The sequence below is a fragment of the Haplochromis burtoni genome, unplaced genomic scaffold (genome assembly GCF_018398535.1).
Source record: "Haplochromis burtoni strain Fernald_Lab_line unplaced genomic scaffold, NCSU_Asbu1 Contig_479, whole genome shotgun sequence".
Taxonomy (NCBI): Eukaryota; Metazoa; Chordata; class Actinopteri; order Cichliformes; family Cichlidae; genus Haplochromis; species Haplochromis burtoni.
This window is the reverse complement of record NW_024582840.1, coordinates 329,890-354,919: the sequence shown is the minus strand read 5'-3', so window position 1 is coordinate 354,919 and position 25,030 is coordinate 329,890. Positions and strand designations below refer to the sequence as shown.

General features: G+C 42.1%; 2 protein-coding genes across 14 annotated transcripts in view; one reads left to right on the top strand and one right to left on the bottom strand.

Moving 5' to 3' along the window:
• Nucleotides 1-161: 161 nt before the first annotated feature.
• ier2b (immediate early response 2b) lies at nucleotides 162-1,709 on the top strand. Its single transcript, XM_005946443.3, has one exon. The coding sequence runs from the start codon at nucleotides 317-319 to the stop codon at nucleotides 866-868; it is 552 nt and encodes a 183-aa protein (XP_005946505.1). The 5' UTR covers nucleotides 162-316; the 3' UTR covers nucleotides 869-1,709.
• Nucleotides 1,710-15,586: 13,877 nt separating this feature from the next.
• cacna1ab (calcium channel, voltage-dependent, P/Q type, alpha 1A subunit, b) overlaps nucleotides 15,587-25,030 on the bottom strand; it is a 204,548-nt gene continuing 195,104 nt past the window's right edge. For all 13 annotated transcript variants that reach the window (XM_042213765.1, XM_042213767.1, XM_042213768.1 and 10 more), the window contains one exon: nucleotides 15,587-24,491. In XM_042213765.1, the coding sequence (XP_042069699.1) occupies nucleotides 23,763-24,491 (729 nt within the window). In that variant the 3' untranslated portion in view covers nucleotides 15,587-23,762. The remainder of the gene's footprint in view (nucleotides 24,492-25,030) is intronic.

Genomic DNA, 25,030 nt, shown 5'->3' with positions numbered 1-25,030 from the left:
GTGTGTGTGTGTGTGTGTGTGTGTGTGTGTGTGTGTGTGTGTGTGTGTGTGTGTGTTGCTGCTGCTGCTACAGCTACATCAGGTGTGGGCGGCGCCTGTTTGTCACTTACAGAGGAATGAAGTCCACATTACGTCAGAGAGGAAATAAAACACCACCCTGCTACTCACACGCTCTCATTTCTCAGATGACAACAAACGGAGAAGAGCCGAAGTCTGAGCTAAGATAGAATACAGGCTAGAAACTAAAGTTAAACTCAGCCTTTCGCCTTTGGTTAAAGTGCCAAAACAACGGTGCGCAATTACGCACAGAAAAACAATGAGTGCCACAACAGCAATGGAAGTGAACATCGAAGCCAGGCGGATCCTGGCCGTGTCTATAAGCAAGCTGTACGCCTCCAGGACCCAGAGAGGAGGACTGAGACTTCACCGGAGCCTCCTACTCTCCCTGGTCATGAGGTCTGCCCGGGACATCTATCACTCTTCCCGGGAGAGCGAGGTCCTGAGCGGGGCGCAGTCAGCTCCGGAGGAGCCGATGGACACCAGCTCCAGCCCAGGGGAACAAACCCGGCTACCAGAGCCTCAGCCAGAACCCCAGCCGGTACTTAACTCAACCGAAACGGCTCCAGAGGAGCCTGACAACACGGAGGACGGGTGTGATAGCGAAATCATAGAGGACAAAGAGAACTTAAGCCCTGCCAAGCAGTCCAGGAAACGCCGAGGGAAGGCGTCGGCGGCGCCTGACTTCCTCCCGAGTAAGAGGGCGAGGCTGGAGCCCGGGGAAGAGAGGTATGAGGTCCCACTCGGCAGCTGTCGCGCCGGGGAGTCCCTGACCACTTTGTCTCTAAATCGGGTTATACCTGCCTTCTGAACAGATGGAGGGAGAAATTAGCCTCCTATGGGGACTTTAGAGCGGAGTGATTCTCTACTCCTCGTTAACCTATAAGGGCGCTGTGATCCCTTTGCGCACCGCGGAGCTGACCTACATCAGCAGTCCCGGGACAGTGGGATTACCGGGGCACTGGTCCGAGCTCTCCGGTCAATCACAGTGTGCCTGCCGGGCTTGTAAAGCCCCCACAGATAACAACAAAGCACACAAGGAGAAGAAGCGGGCCGGCAAGAGAGACGGCGGAAAGTTTGAGGAAGAACCCGAAGGGGAACTGGTTGTGTTGCTTTTTGTTTCCTGGTGATTCACCTTCAGTTTAATGAGTCCAAACAAGTGACTGCCGCTGACTCAAAGTATGTGTATGTGTGAATCAGCAGAAAGAGACTTGAGTCAGACAGAGAAGAAGTGAAGTGGTTAACAGTTGACCATAAACCAGTACACACACACATACACACAAAACCGGGCATTCAGGGATTTCCCGGCCTTTACACCCGGATATCACACTGAAACACTGTTAAGAGGAAGGACAGTTGAGGCAGACACACTGCTGCGCATACATTTACATGCACGTTCAGCTGCTGCTGCTGCGGACTTTGATAAATCGATACTACTGCTTGGGGGACTGTCCTACATACTGTGTTCACATGGCTGTCCACGTGGGGTTGGAAGCCCATTAATTTAAACTGTGTGTGTTTTAATGTCATTGAAACCACCTTGTTCATGTCTCGTCTGTGAAATGATGTTACCTCACATTCAAAGCTGCTCTTTAATTCATGTGACTGAATTAATGTTGTAAATGTTTCTAATAAACATGTAGAAAGGTTAATGAGTTGTCCTGAAATCTTTGTTCTAATAGACTGACGTTTAAAGTTTCAAACACACACACACACACCTCCTTTTCAGATCAAAAGGTCTGCTAGTCAACATTAGGCCACAGTTTAGAGGGTCAATCCTTTAAAACAGGAGGAGGATGGTACAGCCCAGCGCCAGTCTGGCTTGCTGTCACTAATCTTGTGCTTACACTAAGACACATACAAACACACGCACACACAAATGAACAGCTTCGCTGGTTGTACCACTTCCTGTGGATTATGACAGAATTCTGAATCACATCCTACCAACATGACCTGACACCGATTCGGTGAGGGGGTATTAGAAGAGTTACGCAACATCGCAGCTGGGGCCAAACGCCGCTGCTGAATAATGCACACAGCAGCAGGTGGTGTTTAGAACCTGAGGGTTTCTTCATCATTAACTTCCTGCCAGCTGCCTCGAGTGTAACTACACCCCGAAACTCAACGACGGAGGCGACTCTGATCAGGTTGTTCCGGTTGTGCAGTCATCATCCTCATTATCATGTAAGATCCCTGTCACCTTTAACATTACCCTTCACCCACGTCTACTTCCTCCTCATTTACCGCATATTGAAGCAGAACCTGAGGTGAAGAGGAATTAAAAATGAAAGAAGAACTTACACAGCTCACACAATTACAACTCCCCCTGACCCCAAATACTGAAAAATTATAATTTTTACTCCTCAGCTTAGCTGTTATTTAGTAGTTCTGGCAAATCATTACCATTATTTTTGGCACTTATGGGTCACATGCTGTTCTAATGTAGGAGAGGATGGCAACACTGCTGCAACAAAGTGTGAGAGGCAGAGCTATAAATAAGCCAGGCTGTTTGTAAAAGACTGGAGTAATTCTTCAGTGTGACAAATATCCTGTTGACAAGACTCGGACACAGTATGTGGAATGTTTGCTGAAAAACCAATTGCGATGAGTTCATGGGTTTGATTATAGTTGCAGCCACATTTAGTACACAGTGAAGTCAGCAGTGAAGAAAAGCAAGGTTCCTGGAAGTCTGATCATGGCATTCCTTTATTACACATGAGCTACAGTGCAGAACAATGGAGAGCACTAACATGACTGTGAACATTTATTATAAGGTGTTGAGGAAAAGGTGAAGTAGAAAAAGATTTTGACCTTCAGTCTGATGTCATCCTGAAGTGTGAAGAGTTCATTCGTTGGAAAAAACGAAAGTAATTCGAAGGTAGAGTTGTCTAACTTTTTCCACTGCTGTCAACGTTCCAGAGAGCTGCTAAGTCTGGAGCCACATGAGGTTTGTGAACACCTTAAGCTTAAAACATTAGACCTGTGTGTCATTCTTTTTGTCTGTAAACACAATTACTCAAAAGTTTTTGAGTAAGTTTACCTTACATCCACCGAGGTGTTGAAGGTCAATTCTATGATTTATTGGTTGTAAACTGACAAAAACCTTTATAACCTTATCACTTAGAAACTATGATTTGTGTGTGGTGTATGAAGTGTGGCGTGTTTTATCAAGATATTCAAAGTACCACATGAAGGTTTACAATATCATGACACATTTGACCTCTGACCTCTCCTCCAAGATCAATAGTTTGGTCTCAAGGTCAAAGTGATAATAATGCTATGTTTCATAATGCCATTGTTTGTACTGACAACATATAGGGAATGATATAAGGGGGTTCTACATATCACCACTTTTCACTCACTTTTGCATTTCACATCTACTTCTCTTTCAAGTTGACCCCAAAATGTGTTTTTTAATAATAATAATAATAATAATCATAATAACTTTATTTATAAAGCGCTTTCAAACAAAGTGCTGTACAACTATTTGAAACTAAAGAGATAAATAAAATAAAAGCGACACATAGCAATACAAGTAAAAAACACAATACAAGTTAAAAACAGTAAAAATGTAAAAACTAAAAGCCATAGAATTAAGACATGTAAGATAGGGTGAACAAATGCATCTTCAACTTAGTTTTAAAAACCTCCACAGAGCATGCCTGCCTAATATCTTGAGGGAGGTTGTTCCACAGAAACGGGCACGAAAAGAAAAACGCACGCTCTCCAGTTGTCTTTTTTCTGGCTCCAGGAACCTTCAGAAGGCCAGAGTCCTGAGACTGTAGAGCACAAGATATAACATAAAGGTGTAAAAGGTCGGGGAGGTATGAAGGTACCTTAAAATCTGCTCGAACCTGACAAGGTATCCAATGAAGACATCTCAGTACAGGGGTAATGTGCTCAAATTTCCCAGTTCTTGTTAAAATGCGAGCAGCTGCATTTTGCACCATCTGTAGACCTCTAAAACGTTTCTTTGGTAGCCCAGAAAGAAGAGCTGTATGCCTCCAGGACCCAGAGAGGAGGACTGAGACTTCACCGGAGCCTCCTACTCTCCCTGGTCATGAGGTCTTCCTGGGACATCTATCACTCTTCCCGGGAGAGCGAGGGCCTGAGACACAAATGCATGGACAAGAACCTCTGCAGTGTTGCTTGACAAAGCTTGTCTGATTCTGGCTATGTTCTTCAAATGATAAGCGATTTTTGTACTACAAACCTCTTAAAGAATGTGTAAAAAGAACAAAGAAAATTAAATCAATATATAGAAAATACTGTTATTAATGTAAGGGTGTTATAATGTATACTTATAATTTCAGTACTCTTATTATTGTTATTATTTTAGGACTGCAGCATGCTATTTTCAGCCGTCCCGGTTATGAATTAGTCTAAACAGAAAGGACCATTTCACCTCAAAAATGAATGAAATGATCGATTTGCTTTCAGCTATTTTCTTGTGAGCGGATTTGGACTAAAAGGAACTGTTCTTATTTTTCTGCAATAAATATAGTGCTATAATGGTGTGTACTCATATTGAACATGGGTATAGTTTCAAATAATTTTTCTGAGCATATATAAAAGTGAGCCAAGAGTTTACGCTTATGATGTTAAAGAGAGGCAGTATCCTTCATTTGGCCACCCGAGCACACATCTCTGGCCTTTTGTTTGCATAGTCCATCCAATCTGAAGAAAGAGTTAGCACAAAGGCAAGGGTAATGGAGCTGAAATGGCTTGTTTCAATCAGAGGATGAACTGAAAGGGTGCAGTAAAAAACACATCTAATATTGCAAACTGTGAATCACATTAAACTGCCCAACACAAGTAGATCCAAAATCAAAAACATGGAGGGATCATTTTTATCTCTTTTATCTTCCACCCCTAAAAAGAAGGAGCGTCTATTTGTGATTCCACGAGATGTCTTGAGATCATCCAGAGTGATTTGAAGGTGTTTGTTTTTTAATAGCTAAAAAGATTTCACGAAACAAAAGGACAAAATAAGAAAAGTCTTTAAAATATATAAAAATCTGTGTTCGTCCTTAATTAAGTGGTGACCACTCCTCTGTGGTAGAATTTGGACCTTCAGTTTCAGACCCACTGGTTTCTAATAATTCATATTTACAGCTATCACAGTTGTTTTCCTTCAAAAGGGCTCAGCAGCTTCAGTATCACACTATAAGTGTTTTTGCCACCAGATATGCATGCTTGTATAAGCTCTCGGATAAGGGTTTTATCACAGTGACCCTGATCTGCCAACAACAGCTTCCACATCTGGGTCAAACCATACGTAGTAAACCCTACATGTGTACGCTTTCTGCGCTTTCATGTATAAATCCTTCTCTAGTAAGCTGCAATAATTATGCTGCCAGAGTGATTCCAGTGTGTGTGTTTATCGCCATGTGAAACAACGACTTAACTCGCTCTGTGTAATTTAAAACACGGGCTAAAACAATGCCACTTATTGGGTAAGTGAAGTTCCATGAGAATGAAACCCCCCCACAGAGGTGTGGTCTTAGCTCTCTGACTGTCATAAATACCCGCCAAAATTTTACATGTCATGCCAGTCAGCCACATTTTTCACTGCTGACTAACCGAGGCACTGATCAGTCATCATATTTCTCAATCCTTGTCATAGTTTCATCATACCGTATGAGGCAGGAAAAAGCTTGCCCACACTTTAGTTTTGATGGAGGCTCATATTAACTCTTCACACACCACCCTGCCACCCCCACAGTCCAGATTGGTCCTTTAATACCTGCAACTTCACTTTTTAGACAAGAGAAAAACCTTCTACTCAGAGGCTGCGCACCTGAATGCACCACGTTTTCCACAGCTGCGTACAACAGCTGTGGTACACAGTGTTCTACTTTAGCCACTTAAAGAAGAATATAACATGTCCTTGGACAGTTCGTGTGCTCCAATCAAACAGCATTACACACATTTAATAACAACAACAAAAAAATAGAAGCCTGAAATAAGTATTTCCATCAAACTAAATCGAATTTTCACCTCACACGCTGTTTATCTTATAAATTTGCAGGCTTGTGTGTTCACGCTGTTCTGAGAGGTGCCTTAATGGAGTCAGAGGTGCAAATCTTCCTTTTAAGTGAACCTGCACGTTTTTAGTTCTTTGTATCTTTCCTTTCAGTGTGCCTCTGCAAGAAAAGCTGGTACACAAATGTACCGCTTGTTTCTAAAAAACCCAGCACTTCAAAAGGTAATAAACTGGGCTCAATCTAAGGACCATTAACATCAATTTTCTGTTCCTTGTAATTACGTCCTGCTCGTTTCTTAGTGTCTGACTTGACCGTGAGTGGAAGTCCTGGATTACAGCTGATAATGCTTTATAATCCTATTAGTGTTCAAGACCTAAGTCAGGATGTTTAGAGGTTTTAGCTTGAATTGAATTCAATGAATTACTGTATTATGTTGATACACTTAACAGTAATAGAGGAAGTCTTCTAACCTATAGCGAAAAGAATCAAGCACAGTTAAATCATGGTTTAACATATAAAATCAAAACCTGATACTGAGAGAGATTCAGTTTAAACCTTTAGTCTTTAAAGCTAGTGTATTTGTACTCTGATGAATTAAGTGACTTTGAAGGTAGCACGGTTTTGGTTTCTCTGGGCAAAAATGCCTTGTTCATGTCAGACGTCAGAGGAGAATTGCCTGACTGCTTCGAGCTGATAGGACACCAAAAATAACTCAAATAATCACTTGTTATGACCAAGATATACGGAAGAGCATCTCTGAATGGACAACACATCAAACCTTGAAGTGGCTGGGCTACAGCTGCAGAAGACACCCGATGGCACTCCTGTAAGGACACTGAAGCTGCAGTTCATACAGGCTCAACACCGGCTTCTTGTTGAATCCATGAACTAAAGCAAAGCAGGTTCCAACCTGGTACAAGCTGGGTGTAACTAATGAACTGTCCAATGAGTGAAAGTTCACTTTACCAGTTAGGCTTTTAAAAGGTTTGTCTGTAGAGATGAATTATCCAACATGAGGGATACATAGAGATACAAAACAATTGAGTTCTTTGATTATATAAAATGACTCTAAAACGCTTTCTCAACTTTGAGTTAGGAAACTGATGCAGAGCCTGGTCGAAAGATTAAACTAACTGTCAAACATGGAGGTGATTGATCAGGGTGAGTTAGCCAATGATTAGCATTAGCTGTCTGCTTAAGTAAGTCTAGTTTATCCAGAAAATCTTCTCTCTAGTCATAAAGGAGATCTCTGTCCAGAAGAGCGCAGTCCTGGGAACAGCTAAGATACTGCGCAGGACCCTCAAGCTCCCAGGCCTCTGGTAGAGGACCCGAGCTTGAAGGATAAACCGCCCGCAGGGGCGTGCTGGGTGTTGTTATATATATATATATATATATATATATATATATATATATATATATATATATATATATATAGTATATATATATATATATATATTAATATATAATAGAGTTATGCAAACAACAAAGTTTTTTGCAGCTGTTTACCTAAAAATGCAGCCAAGGCGTTTTTTTAAATAAACATTTCAAACTATTTACAGAACAATCAGCTGTTCTGCATCAAATTTGATGCCACACAAATTATTTGTGCCACTCCAAAAAATAATTTCTGTCCACTATGAGATAAAGGAGAACAACAGCCTGATACCTGCAGGCCTGACAACAGGAGATGTATCACTCCTGTAACACCTGTAACATTCAGCAGTCGCCTCATTGTCCTGACACACACAACAAAACTATTGACTACGCTACACACTAACTACACAAGATTTGCACTAAACATCGAAAATCTCTCACATCTCAAACACCACCGTCACTCCTAAAACTTCCCCCCTGCATAAACAACTAAATGCCATACTGCCATATCATTTTTGTGATTGGTCGACATGGTACATTTTTCGACCAATAGGAAAGGCTGGGGGAGTTGGGAGGGCGGCTGTTTTTGCTCACAGGGGAGAGTGCTTTTGAGGTTTTTCTTATAAAACACGGTTTTTACCGTTTCTTCCTGCAGTAAATATAAACAATGATAGTATTCAGGAAGAAAACCAAACATTGCATATATTTTTTTATCATAACTCTGGTTTTACTTGGCCTGGTATAAAGTCCACACTTTTCCCGTCAATTGTTCTGCTCACATCTCCAATGGTTGTACACGTTGTCATTAACGTGGCTTCACTCCACATCAGCCACGCTGCTTTGCTAGCTAAAACACCAGTGTCAGCACATAAGGAAGCTGTCATAGCCTGTCAACGACGTTGATTAGCTGCGTATATATGAGTGTGAATCGCATCATTGGCTGGACTATAGGATAAAGTGGCGTCGTTCTAATCCCATACAGGAGCAGCCAGTCACTTACTGACTAACACTGCAAAACAGAATTGTTAAAGTATTAATTTTAATTTCAATTCAGGTTAGATTTTTTTTTTGTGTGTGCAACGCAGATTTTCTGTGCGCAGAGACCGTGCCAGCAGTGCGCAATTGCGCAGAGGGAACATTGATTGCAACATGGAATTTGGGTCTTCAAACTAAAATAGAAAAATAGGAACATAGATAGTGCCATCTTTGCCAGACCTGGTTGACATACACCCTGCCATGACACCAGTCAGTCAGAAGTGCCAGCTTGATGCCGGATCCGGGCCAGACCTGTTTTCTATGAGCCTGGGCCACATACACCAAACCACAATCGGGCCAGATGTGGCATGCCATCACATAAAAAATGCCACCTACGTCAGGCCTGACCCATATCTGGATGACATACCACTTACCGGTCAGTCAGCAGTGCCGGCTTGACACCAGATCTGGGCCAGACCAGCTTGCTATGTGGGTATATTAGCACTGCTAGGTCCCAGCAACATTAAATTTTTTTTCAGACTTTCATTTAATTACATGAAAATTTAACTAAACTCAATTAAATTTTTATTTGTTTGTTTGAATAAGCTTCAGTCTTGTAAATGGAGACCTATACAGCATATCTATATATTAGCATGCTAATATATGTTAAAGGATAAGACTTTATGGCATCACGTAGTGTGTTGCAATAAACACAAATTAAAGCTGACACTAATGGAATGTTATAGGTAACTATTTTATTTATTAAACATTTTATAGGTAATATCAGGAGAAATTTAATGCCAGTTCAGTTTAGTCATATTATGTATCGTTCATGAGTTTTCAACTCTAAGCTCTCGCTGATTTTCAACTGAAGATATAACAATGATCCAGCGTTAATATTATATTTCTAAAATGCCTCAAATACATGAATATAAAGTTAAACGTTTCTAAACACTGTCTATGAGAGTTGGGACCTATTTTTAGCAACCATGACTCATGCGGGAGTAAACAACAGTACATTTGTTGGGGACTATTTTCAGCAGCAGATTAATCCTCGCTTGCTGTTCTAGTGAGCATTTCCGGCAGAGCAGTTGTGTAACCGAGACCTGGACAAATTAAACAATAGACTGTGTGTTTATAGTGCATCAACTGGACCTTTATGCAAAGAGCTATTTTTTGGCTTTATTTCCACTGATCATTTAAAGGATCAGTTCATTCTGTGGACTGTTAATTGATTATATTTTGATGGTAAGAATAATAAGAGAATATGTCCAGGCCTAGTTCTCAAAATGAATGAGGTAAACACAGCTCTTACATATCACGCTGTTGCTACAGCAGCAAAGCAAAGAGATATGATGGATTCCCTGGATCAGTGCTGCCTTGTGAAAGCCATGTAAGAAGCTGCCTGATTAAAATGCAGAGTGCAGAGGCCAGGCAGAGGCATGACGTAGAGCTGTAGCAGCTCGGAGCTAAAAAAAGAACAGGCAGGAAATGTCACAGGATGTATGCATGCGTCCAATGACGCCGCGCTGCCTGTGATGGTGGGAGATAACCTGTGTGATCGTGTACATGGGCGTAAATACAGATATTCTACACATTATAGCGCTGCATTACACTGCTTAGATGGTTTCAATTAATGTATCTGACATTTATATAAGCATATTAGCTATCGACATGTTAAAACAATGCATGTGCAAACATTAGCAGGACACAGAGAGGGATAGAATTGCAACTGACAGTCTCTGATATCTTAAAATAAAACATTGGCATTCACCACATTAACACATTAATGATTTCATGACAGTCACTCAGCCCACTTAGCACATCATACAGTCACAGGCTACAGACACCTCAGAAGGTCTGTTAGTACAATTAAGTGCACAGGAGGGCATGTTATTTGTTACATAATGACTGAGGTATAGTAGTATAACTAGCTGCTACAGTTTCCGGTTACAGTTATAGTCACAAAATCAGCATAAGATATACAAGGTACACCTGTTAAACTGTTGGTTAACACAAATATGTAATTAGCCAGTCTCATGGTACCAACTCAGTGAATGTAGGCATTGACACATAGTCAAGATGATCTGCTTTCACATTTCCTACTTTATTCTGGTGACTTGTGTTTTGCTTTTGGTTTTACTTCCCTTATCTAATAAATGGTTTGCTTTTTGTGAAACCTTGCCTCCATATGTCTGTGCTTGGGTCCTCCACACTAAAGCTCAGGCTGTTATAATGGTCTGGGGGACTTTTTCTGGCACACCTTGGACTCTTTGTCTTCATTTAAACATCAAAGTATCTGAGTGTTACTGCTGACCATGTCCATCCCTTTATGACCACACTGTAAAGATCCTCCAGCATGATGTCACACAACTCAAATAAATCCAAAGCGATTTCTTGAAAATTACACAAATTCACCAGATGTCAGTCAAACAGAGCACAACTGGGATTTGCTGGACTGGCAGATCATGGAAGTAAGAAAGTGCAAATGAAAATGATGGTAGAAACATGACAAACGCAGCAACATGCAAAAACATCAGCTGTCTTTTTCTCAAATAAACAAATGAAACAAACATAAATGGCTATTTCCTCTCATAGCTACCTCTTTAATTGCACGCTCTACTTGTGCAATGTTTCATTACACCTGATGGTAGAATTAGCACCACCTACGCCTTATGCTGCATTTCCATTACTGGTGAAGAAACAACTGTCCACAGGTCATTTTTAACAGAAGCCCACGTGATTGGCAGGAAATAAAAGTTTATCTGGCCTCAGCTTTTTTTTTCTTGATTTTTTTTTTTAATGTTTCTGCGATGAAAGGGTGAAGCATCAAGCAATTAAGAGATCATATGAGCCATATGAGTAATTCAAAGACAGGATTTTTGGGGGAAATTACCTTCCCAAAACTTGTGATGAGTTTTTAAACACTTCATTGTCCTCCAAAACCCCCCTGCTGAACAAACTGAAGAAAGTTCTTTGAACAGGGAGTCCCGCTCTGTCAAAATGTGGTTAGTGAGTGGCCTTGGGCTTCTCCAGAGAGGAGAAGGAGGAGGAAGTAGTTAGGAGTTGCGGGTCTGTGCGTGTGATTGCTCGATGAGTCCATGTTAAAAGGCTGTGAACACATGATATCCCGCTCTATTAGTGCTGACTGATATGTTTCATTAAAGCAGAGGAACTATGAGCATGAATGAGTAAGATAGACTGTGTGTGTTTGTGTGTGTGCGTGTGTGTGTGTGTGTGCGTGTGCATGTGTGTGTGTGTGTGTGTGTGTGTGTGTGTGTGTACGTGTGTGTGTCTGGCAGCAGAGCTGGCAGAGATGGGAAATGATGCCGACGGGCAACACATTGTGTAGGAGGAGTCTATTTTAAGACTGCAGGAGAAGGACAAAGCGCTCTAATGTATCTGGCCTTGTGTGACTGTGTGTGTGTGTGTGTTTGATGCAGTAGGCAGGCTAATGGCCTGTGGGTATGCTTTGAGTGTCCTTAAAGCACACAGATCATTGTATCTTTTCATAAAAATCTAATTAAGACGCAACTCTTCTCATGTTTTTAGTCTATTTGGGTATCTGTCACGTGCCACCCAGTGAGTATGAGTGTGTGTGTGTGTGTGTGTGTGTGTGTGTGTGTGTGTGTGTGTGTGTGTGTGGGAGGAGGTGGAAGACATCCATGTGAGTGGAGACGCAGGCAGACAGAGAGGAGGAGGAAGGATAGATGTGAGAAGAAGGATGGCTCCAGGAAGAGGCATTCAGGGAGACGAAGGGAGGAGGGATGTCAATAAAACGTGACTCCGTGGGGAGGAGGGGAGCGTAGGACACAGCAATGTGTGCGAACATGTAGGTGTGTGTCTTCCACGGCTGCCATCAGTGACGTAGTGCCAGACGTAGACAGAGAGTGGGAGGAGGAACAGGAGGGAGGCACTCTGGGGACGCTCGGTGAGGGGGCGTTTGATTTCAACATGCTTCAAATTCCTAAATAGAGAGGCAGCTTTTTTTTTTTTTCAGGGTAATCACACCTGTGATGAGCTGGCTGCATACATGGACCACTTTTTCATTCACTAACTCGCTCATCCATTCAGGGATCTAGTTTGCAGGAGATACTCAGGAACATTTCAGTGACGTATATATTATCACACTGATAGTGATTAAAGTGACAGCAGTGATGAGATGGTAGTAAATCAAGCCCTCTCCAGGTTCTACAGTGAAATGAAGCTAATATAGAGAAAAAAGAGAACCTGAAAAGAATGACTCATTAAGAGATAGAATTTGGATGACAGATGCTGTTGAATCATTGCAGTTTAATTGCTTAGCAATTGCAAAACTCTAAATTTCTAATATTGTGCAATAAATCTGCCTGTTTGTTTGTTTGTTTGTCCGGAAACTCCTCACGTATGATCAGGATCTGCGCAACTAAAGCTGGTACAGGGTGCTTCACAGATCTCTGAAGGTTCTTATCGATATCAGATCATGTTGCCTAGCAATCACCTACCAACAGGCCAAACTGACTTATTTGTAGCATTTATGCACCTATAACATATTCAAGAGAGTAACGACTAATTTATATCTGGAAAAGTTGAATTTTACACGATATATTGTAATGATTTCAATGAATAAAATATGCCATGAAGTTGCCTAGGAACCACCTAACAATGGGCAAAATTACCTGTTTTTTGCCAGGGCGTTGGGGCTGTGACCCAGCATTTTGAGTTCATTATGTATATCTGATTTCTTATGATGTAATGGTAATTTCTAGTGTTATTATTAGTGTGTCTTAATTAGGTTTGGTTTCATCCATGCTCCCTTGTTTATGTGTAATTTTCGGTTTCCTGTGTAAGTTTGTCCTTTATGTGTGATTTTTAGTTACGTATATGCCTCGTTTCCCTTTATTTGTTTCACGTTCCTCTAGTGTATCAGTCCTTCTCCCCAGACTGTTATGTGTTTCCTGTCTGTGTTTTCCAAGTCATATTGTCAAGCTCGTGTTGTCACAGTTTTCATCTCATTATGTTTCCTGTTTTATTTTTACGGTCTTGTGTTTCCATGTTCAGTGTGTTTAGTTTTGCTTCCCCTGTATCATCATTCATTTGTGTCAGCTGTGTTTCCCATGTGTTTCTACTTCCCTTGTTAGTCTTCTAAGTATACATGTCCTCTGTCTGCCTTTATTCACTTTCATGTTTTTTTCAACTTCATGTTTTGTTCTTTGTCTCTTGTGTTTAGCATTTAGTTTTTCCCAGTTTAGTTCTAGTTAGTTTTACCTCAGTGTGGATCGGCCTTTTGTTTTGTACTTTCTCCCAGCCACAAATAAACAGCTCGCCTTTTGTTAGATTATAGTTTGATTCCAAGTGTCTGTATTTGGGTCATTTCATAGCTAACAGCATGAAAAGATTATAATCATTATATTAACACTTACATTTATAGCTGCTTAGATTATAAATGACCACAATGTAGACGTGAATGCTCAAAGCAATTTTTGCTGTGAGAAAGATTTTTCCTCTTTTGTATCTTTCTCCCACTTAGGTGTTTCAGTTCATCAAACCATTTCTATCATTACACTTAATACAAAATACAGTTTTTAAGTGAGGATTTCATTTCTCAAGGGAGAAAAGCTATCCAAAGCTATGTGGTCTTGTGTGAAAATATAAGTTGTGTGAGCGTAAATAAATCCCACAAACTTAGTTTCCCTGATACTGTTTGTTGCTTTTAAACTAAATGCAGATTAAGTAAAAGTTTCACCACTTCATTCCTGCTGTTTCACTGTGAGCACGTGTGTCTGCTGTCATCCTGTTAGTGTGTAACACTGTATTATTCACATATTACTCTGTCATACCAAGTTGCTCTGATCTTGTGACGTCTGTTTTTGTCTTCTTGCTGTGACACTGTGAATAAAGTAGACAGCTGGTATAAAGTAACATAAATGGTTTAAAAATGCTTATAATTGTTTAAAATTATTGTACTGACTTTTCTAAAACATTGTTCTGTCATCCATAATTTGGTTTAGTAATGAAACAGTACAAGAAGAAGAGCCACTGGTTACAGTGCTCACTGTCCCTGTATTTAAATCACCACACAATTTATTTACTCCTGTTACATGTGATCGTACAACATACGTCCTGAAAGCTCAGAAAACTCTCGCACGGACAGAGTAATTCATCTGTTGTTCTTCTCGGTATCAGGAAGCTAAAGGTTTAACCCTGAGTTGTCACGTGCCTCATTTATTTGGTGTGTTTTCATAATGAGAATCAATGACGTCTAAGTCCTCAGTAGAAGGTAAATTTAAAGAAAAGGTTAACGGAGAGCAAGCTCTCAGTAAGATAAAGAATCATGCTAGATAGCTATTCCTATATGAACTGGGTAATGTCTTTGGATCCCACATCATTTGATGGAAATGAAAAGTATTGAGCTACAGGGGGCTGAATGGAAAGACAACCTGAAAATCAAAGTGACAACAGCTTTTTTTTGTTTTTGAGCAGTGTAAATGACTCTGCTCCCAGCACGCCTGCTCATGTTTCTCATTGGTCATATGGTACCAGCACCTCCTCGTAAACAGATGGGTAATTTTTTCTTATCTTACTGAGATCTTAACAATTCACTTTGAGATGACAAAGTAAAAGAAGGCAGGCAAGTGTTTTGGGAGGATGTCTGGGCAAGGCTAGGTGGAGTCTACAGCAGCTAGCAACAAGAATAAATAAATAAATAAAAGTGGCACAAATATTTATCAAGACTTTTAACTAGCAGACATTATGAACTCATCCAGAAAGTATTTATTGCACTCATGAATCAGGGAAGGCAGAAAGTTGTTTTTTACAGACTTCTTTGCAAGTTGACTTTTATTTTAACACAAGAAGAGGCACCCTGCAGGCCATTAGAAATACTGCAGAGTAAAATGTAAGTAATGGTCATCCTTTATTTCCAGTTTGTGACTGTAGCATTTGGATTTGCGTTCAAGTTTGCAGAACATCACAATAAGCTTCTCCTCTCACGAACAACCGAAATCTATTTACATGCATTTTCCATGTGATGAATTGCAATGAGAGTTTGTTCAGTCTTGTATTGATTTCAGTGAGTCCACCTACAGTTCTTTGTGGAGCTAAAACAAGCTATTTCACATCTGTTATCACACCAACTGTGATTAGATTATGTGTACTCTGATTCGTCAGCGGTGTCACGGTGTGTGGCATCAATGAAGCAGACAGGAGGATGGTTAGAATGCATTCTCTCTGGTTTATTCAGGTTCTTTAGGAAGAGTTCTGTTTGAAATTACAAAATGCACTGGTAGAAACAGCAGAGATAGAGAAAGAAACAGGGAGAGAAAGAGATGGTCAGAGAAAGTGAGAAAGAGAGAGGAAGAGAGAAAGAAGGGAATTCATAAACGGGAATAACATCACCAGATTCAGGTTCAGGCAGCTCTTTACTCTCAAAGGGATTGTTTATCATCCAGGAAAAGTTTAGTATTCCTTCTCCCCCCTTTTTAAAATCTTTTTTCTCTCTCTTTTTTCTTGTAATGTTATTTTAAGTGTTATCTATCCTTCTTACCCCATGGATACCCCCCTCCCTCCCCGTGAAATAACTGGCAAATATAAGAAACAAACATTCTTTGATTTTATCATCAAAGTCATTTCCATTTTTTTTGTTAGCATGATTTTGTTTTTCCGTTTTTTTATTTGTGTTTTTTTTTATTTTTGTTTTTAAAAATAGAAGAAAAAAGAAACACATTGCTCTTAAAAACATCTATCTATCTATCTATATATATATATTTTACATATATATACTTTTTCTTTATATTTAATATATTTTTTTAATTCCTGAAGTTGACTTGTTACCCAACATAGTGGCATGCACATTGCACATGCAAATCTGTAATTAAATACTTCTCTTTTATCTTAAATTGCCATGTATGATTATATTTTTTATCTTTTTTTTCCACCCCGACTTGCTGTATGGTTTTCTACTGTGGCACTGGTTTTGGTTCTACTGGGTCGAGGGTCGGATGGCGTGCGTGGCGATGGATGGCTGGTGGCTGCTCCAGAGAGATTCCCAGCTTTGCATCTCAGCGCTGACAAAGCTTTTTAATCGGCTGGTATTTGGATCCCTTGAAATCAGATTGAACCCTTTGTTTTTTAACAGTTGATGGAGGGCTGTGTAACTGGAGAAGGTCACTCTGACACCTTTAACTCCTTCTGTTTGGCTCGGTGTGACTGTTCCACCAGCTGTTGCCTAACTGTCACAAAGCAGCAGATTAAACATCTCTAGTGGCTTGAACATGACGTAATAGCTCGTTTGCTGCATCACTAATATTCCCTAAACTGGTTAAAGGCATTCAGAGTCTTCTTCACAAGAACATATTTAACAGTATTTTCAAACCTACAAAACAGTCCAGTTTTGGGATCTATCAGCCTGCAGTGTCTGACGTTGAGAGCAAAAAGCAAAAAAGAAATCGAATCTTCTGGAGGCAACTCTTCTCTGGTGGGCTGATGGCGATGCAAACAAACAGAGAGCACAGAGATGGTGAGGGAAGAATGAAGGACATGGATGGAAACAGTGGGGAGCTTGCTTGAGGGTTGCAGTGGCTACAGCAAGAGGCATTTCACCCGTGTTTCTGAAGAATCGATTTACTGATTGGATTAGGGAACCAGGCAGGTGTCATGCTTTTGCATTAATAACTCTCTCCTTCAGTGTAAATGTAAAGACCTTATCTGCTAAAGAGATTATCGATACGTTAAATGCAGTTTAATCCGCTAACGTACAATGTAAGGGTTTGCCGGGCTGTATTTGCTGTTCTTCTGTTTCCTTGAGGTGAGAAACTGATCACTGAGAATGGTTTCTTTTCTCACTGCTCATCTGAGTTACAAATTATTCATCTAAGTGAATAAATTCAGCCCCAACACCTGCCAGGCTCCACGAGGAACTGAGCAAGGCGCACACGCGGCAGACAGACGCCTCCAAACCAAAAATGCGCACACAAGCATCAACTCACTCAACCGATACACACGGGCGTTTCACAATGAGCGATGACTGTGAAAGCTCAATCCCACCACCTTGCGTTCACGGGTGGTATGACACGATGAGGGAGGGCGAGGGGACGGAGGGAGAAGAGAAGCGACACGAGTGTAGAATGAATGGAGATCTGATGAACACAGTGAGTTTTTCCACAAACTTTATGGATTGTATACACAAGAATTACAGAGGCAATATACACATTAGATGGCATCGGAGAGAGAGGGAGACGATGGGTGACACATGTGACATGATGATCTACCGAGCCCCACCCCATCCCCACCCACCCCTTACAAATACAAACACGCACAAACACACCCTCCACACCATCCTTACCAATGGGCAATGAGGACGTTAAAACGTAATGTGTGTGCGCTGTGAATATCTCAGATGAAGAAATCATCTTAGTGTCCTGTACAGTGTAAGGCACTGAGGATTACCTTCTGTAGCCGATGGTGCCAGGACACACACACACTCACACACACACACTAATAAACTGACGAATGCATGCAAACCCAGTCCCGTATCTTCTCACAAGTACACACACACACAGTTAGTGCTGAAACGATTAGTCGATTATAGAGACAGCCAACGCAACCTTCCAAAACCATTTACTACTTTAGACTTACTTATTTAACTTGAACCAAACTTGACTGTTATTTTCTTCCTTTCAAATAAAGACCGGGCTCATTAATGAACACTAATGGGCAAATGTGTTTTCAATGCTTGTAATCCACATTACAACAAACCTGCACTTTAACAGGAACTCTTAAGCCATTGCCAAAAATCTTAGAAGCTTGAAGTGATTTTTATTAGAAAAAAGCTATTAGTCAATCAGATATTCATTGGCAACAGCATTGATACCAGCGGTGCCGTGTTGGCCTCCCCCAGCTGACACTGAACTTCACACACTAGCAGACAACTCAACAGCTGAAGGAAATAACGCTCATAACTCTGAACAACAATGTTGTATTTTTTGCACAAGTTCGCACCACTTAAAAGTACTTTTGCTGTTGATGTTTCTTTTTTAAAATATTCGCTCACTTTTCCCTGTGGTATTGACATTGGTTCTGAGGATTTTCCATGGCGTCAGTATTGACTTTTAAATTCTAGTATCGTGACAAACCTGATACGTATATGTATAATAATGACAAGGCTTAGCGATTAATCACACAAATCGATTTCAGCACTAAACACACTTGGACGCCACTCGAAACACCTGCTCAGTCATATACACTCACACACTGTCACAGACATCACAAACAGAGGAAATGTCTCCTTATGGCAGCAGTAGCCACGCCTTCCTCACAGCGGGACAAAGCGTGGATGGGTTGACGGTGGAAAACATGGCTTCTGAGGATGAGGATGAGTCTGAAAAGTGGTCCAGTGCCATTGTGAAATTGTGTAAAACATCTCTATGACCTCTGCTGCTGCTGCTCCCTGTCCTCCCCTCCCCCAAACTCCCCCCTCCATCCCCTGGAGTCACCAAAACCTCTAAGAAATTGCCTTCGGCCCCTCCCACCCGTCCCTCCCCTGCCTTGCCTTGACCCCCCTTACACACACACACACGCATGCACACATTTAGTGCTGTACAAAGGGGAGACCACAGAGTGGCTTCAGCTACATAAGCACAACTTTTGGCAGCACTACTGTACATTAAAACCCACGGTGTACTGTTTCTTCTTCTTCTTCTTTTTTTTTTTAAAGAGAGCCCTTATTTCTGTGTTTTCGAAACGTTGCCTCACGACTGACCCGCTGACACAATTTCACAGCCAACTGAGCGGATGGGTTGGTGCATCTGTTCGGTTTTCCTTTATCCCACAAGGAAGAAGAAAATCCAGAAATGATTAGTCACACATTTAGAAAGGTGACAGAAGCCAGAGGTGAAGATGCGAAGGAGATGTGGAGAGAAGTGATGACTGAGCAAAAAACCTTGCAGACCCTCCCCTCCCTCCCCAATCCTGTGCAAAACAAAGAGAAACACCCACAAAAACTAATAAAGATCAAATGCTCACTGATCTTTTATCGTCAAAGAGAACGGTGTTTGTTTTTGGAAATGCTCACACACAACATGCTTTCACAAAAGGGCAGTGTTGTGTGTCGGCCATTTTGGATCTGCTGTTACAATTCTGGACAAGCGAGTGGTGTCATGGAGCCAAAATGGAGGTGGCTTTTTAATGCCTGCCTGTCAACAGTGTGGCGTGTCGGCAGGCTGTCGGTGTATAATGTGCTAGTGAAAGCAGAAAGGTGGGGTTACCGTTCCAACCTCTGACACCACACCAGGTAAAACCATACAATAACTCAATCTGACGCCTGCGTGTTGTCGTGTAGCTGACTCTTTGTTATGTTTTCTATCTAGCTACCTAACTCTAGAGGGACCTGAGAAGTAAGCAAACTGCCGTGCACCTCTGTGAAACTCTCACTACACCGCCTGAAACTGGACCCAGGACATCTCTGGGATGGACACGAGATGGTGCCACACCATAGCCAAGAGGGCTAGCCAGTTAGCAGGATCCTGAAATGATGGTCATTTTAGTCTGTAGAGGCCAAAACCTCAAGGCTTTGATTCCAACTGTGTGGATCTCTTAGGATTTTGGCAACTTTTACAAAAATCTGTATGTCTGAATGGGAGTTTTAAAGTCGTCCGTCCCACTCTGGATGCGATGTGGCTTTCCTGCTTCGAGTCTAGCCTTTTGACCGTTTCCTCACTGTGGCCCAGTTTTAAAGTCACCACTCTCCCCATTTCTATGCTAGCATGGGCGCCAGTGGGACTCAACTTTTAAGGCGTAGTGTGGATGATCTCATCTACTACAGTGGGTTAAGGGTTGAGGGGGGTGAGCGATGGACAAGATGGGGCATGACAAATTTGACTCGGATACAGAAGGCACTGTGGCTCTGTAGGGGGCTTTGGGGAACATTCCCCACCTGCCGTAACCTCTTGATTGTAGGTGAGGACAGAAAGGGGGTTTCGTGTTATGCGCCCCTTCATGCCCACTAAGCAAATGAACAGTTAACAAAGAACAACCACCCCCCCAATCCACATCTTTCCTACGCAATGCTCAACTACTAGGCCTGGAGGCAACACATATTTTGGAGAGAATAGAAATTTGTGGAGGAAAAAAGGGAATCGTCATCAGGAGGAGGGAGGGAAAAAGACAGCTACAGAGGTACATGAACTGTGGGGGTGTGATGTCATGTGAAGTCTGGGGAAAAAAACATCGGTGCCAGTGTTCACATTTTCTCAGATCTGCATGTTCCCGTTTCCTCGGCCTGTTTTACAGAACCACTGCGTCGTAGGTTCACCTTTTTGAAGTAATATGATGAGGATGCCTATGAGGTCTGCATAGAGTCAACACGTGGACTGGGGTTTGTTTTCTGGCCTTTGCAAACAGCGCGAGGTTTTAAGAGTAGCTCGATTCTTTGACTTCTTTGTGAGCATGATCGGTATGCAAAATAAATATTTATCTGAAACTCTAATTATACTCTGTTGTCTATAACTACATCTACGATATCATATCTAGGTTTATCTGTAGGTAATCAACTATATTTATCTATACTTTATCATTTTGTCCTAGAGTTATTGAATATTCAATAAGTGTTATCCCTCATAACAATAAGGATGAAATATTATTAGTCCTAAGTGTTTCTGTCCTGAACCTTCAGCATCACTCTCTACCAAGTTGAAAGAACAGACGTCAAATGGACAGCAAAAGAAGGATAAATTAGGGAAAAGAAGGTCGGTGGATACTGAGGTTGGTTTTGGCAGGGAATGGTTTGCTACAACCGTATGTGACTGAACTGGGATGACTAGTTGACTCTGGTTAGCCAGACCTGAGAGAAGGGGTTGTAGGGTGGGGTGGATGGTCAGCATTGGCGCAGACAAGCAAGCGGAAGGGCGGACTGACAAACAGATATTGTCTCTCGGGCTGCATCCATGTTTCCTGCGAAACACAAGGACTTAACATATATATCTTGCAAAGATATAAGGTAAAGATCAGCTTTGACTCCTGATCTTGAAACTAGGATGTGGCTCAGAGACTGTCCTGTAGACAGGGAAGGTAGGGCCAATAACATAATATGTTTATCACTGCCCCCTGGTGGCAAAAATACTGACCGACACCAACACTGTACCACTAATACTGTGCTGTTCTCACTACAAAACTGCAGAGCCCAACAGATTGAAAAGCTTGTTTTTGGCAGCAAGTGGGAGAATTCAATCTCAGTAGAACTTTTAACTTGGTAAAATGACCTTTTCTGAGCACCTCTTAAGTGTGAAGAGAAGACAAAGTTTTCACGGCTCTCAATAAATTGTCCTACCTCTGACTCTGAACCTAAATTACTGATCTTTGGGTTGACTTGACAGAGTTCTGACCCCTTTTGAACCACTTCAGGTCAGATAACTGAGAGTCCATCTGACCTCCAAATCCACCATTCCAGAGAGAAAAAAGTGTGTCTTTAAAGATTTGCATTATAGCACACAATGCTGCTCAGGAAGAGTTCCCAAGCCGCAGTTGACTTGAAACATTGCAGCAAGGCATCAGGAACCCGATAAACATCATTGAACGGGGGAATAATAACATAATGGATGTAAACAGGATGAACATAGCATACACAGCATAACTCCAAATAACATGACAACAAATCTACAGCAACAATTCAACCAATCATCACCATTATCATCATCATTGTCACCATCGTTTTGCATTGACATTGATATCATTATTCATAAAAGTGTCATCATTAACAATAATAAATAAAGTGTGTTAGAGGTTCGCTTCTCCATGCCCTTTCTCCCTCTTGTTTCTCAAGTGCAGACAGAAACTTTAAGGTGCTCCTTGTCTTCTAACAGGTTGCAGTAACAGAGCTTTGGGCAGAAACGGAGACAAATAAAATACCCAACTGTCAAAACCTGCTTCAGGTACAAAGAAACCACAAAACAACATTTCTGCTGAGATCTGAGAGAGAAAGAAAGAGCTGGAAAGAAGGGAGCTTCTTTTGTAAACCTAAATGCAAAGTTTCCTACAAAGCCCCCCAGGTCCCACCCACACCAGTTAGATTTCCTCTCTAATATGTATTTAATCAGTCATGCAGGTTTCCATCAAATTTTGAGCTCTGAAAAAGATCAAAGGAGGCTGAGCGAATGCAACAGAAGAACCAAGCTCCAATGTCCTAAGAAGAACAAGAAGTAAACGACAGAAGAAATACTGAAGAAATTAGTCTTTTTTTCCCATCCCTCCTTTCCTCTCCTCCGCCCTATTCAACTGTGTGATGTCATTTCCTGTCGGGTCATCCTCTGTTGAGTAACAGAGAGGGAAGGGGCTTGACAAAGTGTCCGATTCCCTTTCTCTAGTTACCTGAGCCCAGCCCACAAGTGCAAGTGAACAGGAAGTGAGCCCACACTGTGGCTCTCCCCCCTGCCACCACTATTACTACTACTACTACTCCTATCACCACCATCTGCTGGACAGGAAGTGATGTCACATCAGTTCCATCAGCACTATGCGAGTCCTTAACAGTAAACAGAGATGATAAAACTCATCAAATATCAGCCAGCGCTGTGATTGGCTGGTTTTTGCAGTATAGGCGGAGCTTCCTGGTTCTGTCAGTTGGACAGGAAAAAGGTTCTAGATAAAGTGGTTGTTCTCCCTTTTTTTTCTTTTCAGTGTTTGTCATGTAAAGTTTCACTGTGTTCTTCATTGTTCAAGTTTGATTTTCTGGAGGCATAGCTTGGCATGTAAGGGTTGGGGGGGTCCTGGCTTTTTATTAATTGATGTATCTTTAAACATATCAGTTTAGGAGCAGAGTCTAAGCGGCGGACTCTGTGTTCCAGCTCATTTTCAGGCTTTTACAGTAGCAGTCTGGCCAGAGACAAATAGCACACGTCTAGCAAATCTAAGCAATCAGGCATCAGTCTGAGAGAAGTGCTTTTAGGCCTCATAACATCGCACTTGAATAACCTCGTGCTCCTCCCTTGCTTGCACTCCCACACCTCTCTTTTCCTCCTGCAGCCAGGTCTTGATGATCAAGGCTGATTCTGGGAAGTGTAGTTCTGAGATTGAAAGAAGCAGAGGTAAACTGTGTCCAGGCCTTGGCGGTCCCTTTTTCTTTTTTACCCATATGCTGCTCTGCCACTCATTTGAGTATTACACAAAATGTGTAAAAGGCTTTTCTGCTGCCCCCCCCCGCCCCTCCACCCCTTCCACTCGTTCATAGTCTGAGAGCTGAAGGTAGAGGGTTTTGAGGGTATCCAACCCATCCCACCACTCTGTTTTGTTTTTTGTTTTTGTTTGTTTTTTCTTTTAGTCTACATATCCAAGGCCAGAGCACTGGAGACTGGTGTTCTTCTTCTCCTCTCCTGCCATATCCCAAGCTCTTTATGGTTGCTAGCACCAGTCATCCTCATCCGTCTCACTATAAGGTTCATGCAGGCCCTTGCGGGGCCCTCTGGCATGGGCAGGCCGGTGGTGTGGGTGGGGCGGCACTCCTGGTGGTCCCCGTCGGTGTGGGGAAGGTGAAGTTGAGCGGTAACCATTGGGTACCCTGCGTGGATGCGGTTGAGGGGGTGGAGGAGGCCCGTGGCGGGCAGTCCTAGGTGAACGTGGGTGTGGGTGAGGATTTCCTCCATGTGGGTGAGGGTTGCCGTGGGAGAGACTCTGCTCGTAGGCGGGAGGCTCGTGGTGATGCTCATACTCATAATCTCTCTCGTAGAAGGGCCCGTCACACTCCAGGCTGTCCCCGGGTGGAGGCCCGCTCCAGCGGCTTCGGTGAGGCGACCTGGGTGAGCCGTGGAGGGGCGAGCGTGGGGACTGGTGCCTAGGGGAGCGTGGCGAACCATGCCGGGATGAAGAGCCCCCGTGGTGGGGAGAGGCGTGGCGTGACGGGGGTCGGTGGTGGTAGCCTCTGTCATGGTCTGGAGGGGAGAAGTGTCGTGGAGAGGGTGAACGCAGGCGACCTGGCCCTGGGGGGCCATAGCCAGGCTTGCGGACCGCGGGGGAGTAGGTGACATGTGGGCGTGGGACTGCAGGGGTCTGAGGCAACTGGCGGCGGCCTCTCCTTGGAGTGCTGGTCCCCGAGGTAGAGGGAACCGGGCTGCCGCTCACCGAACTACTGCCCTACAGCAAAATGTAAACAAGGAAAATCAAAACGCACCACAACAATAACAACAGAGACCAGAATAGAGCAGAACGGAGGTGAGATAGATAGACAGAAAGAAAGAGAGATAGATGAATAGAAAGATGGATAGATAGACACCATTAAAAATCATCCAAAAACATAGTGATGAAGCAAAAAATTGACATCAAGAAGCCACATGTCACATTGAAGAAAAATGGACAGAGAAATGGTGACAAAGAAAAAAAAGCATAACAGAAAAAAGAGAGATTGATATCCATAAATAGAAGTGTGGAAATAACCTTTTGTGAACTCTTACTGGAGATTAAGGGTCACAATATATGTGAAATGATTAACTACTGTCCTCAAGTCATAATAAGAAGATCCAAGTACATCAAAATATAGATCTAAGACAAAAACAGGTCATACCATACTATAATTGCATGTTTACACTGGTGCTTGAGACTTTGTGTACTCTTTTCTATATTTCTGCAAAAATGAAATTAAAAGTTTTTGTTTTTAATATCAGCCCTAAAAGCAG

Excerpts from the sequence above, each read along its gene's own strand:
- ier2b (XM_005946443.3), top strand. The coding sequence starts at position 317 with ATGAGTGCCACAACAGCAATGGAAGTGAACATCGAAGCCAGGCGGATC.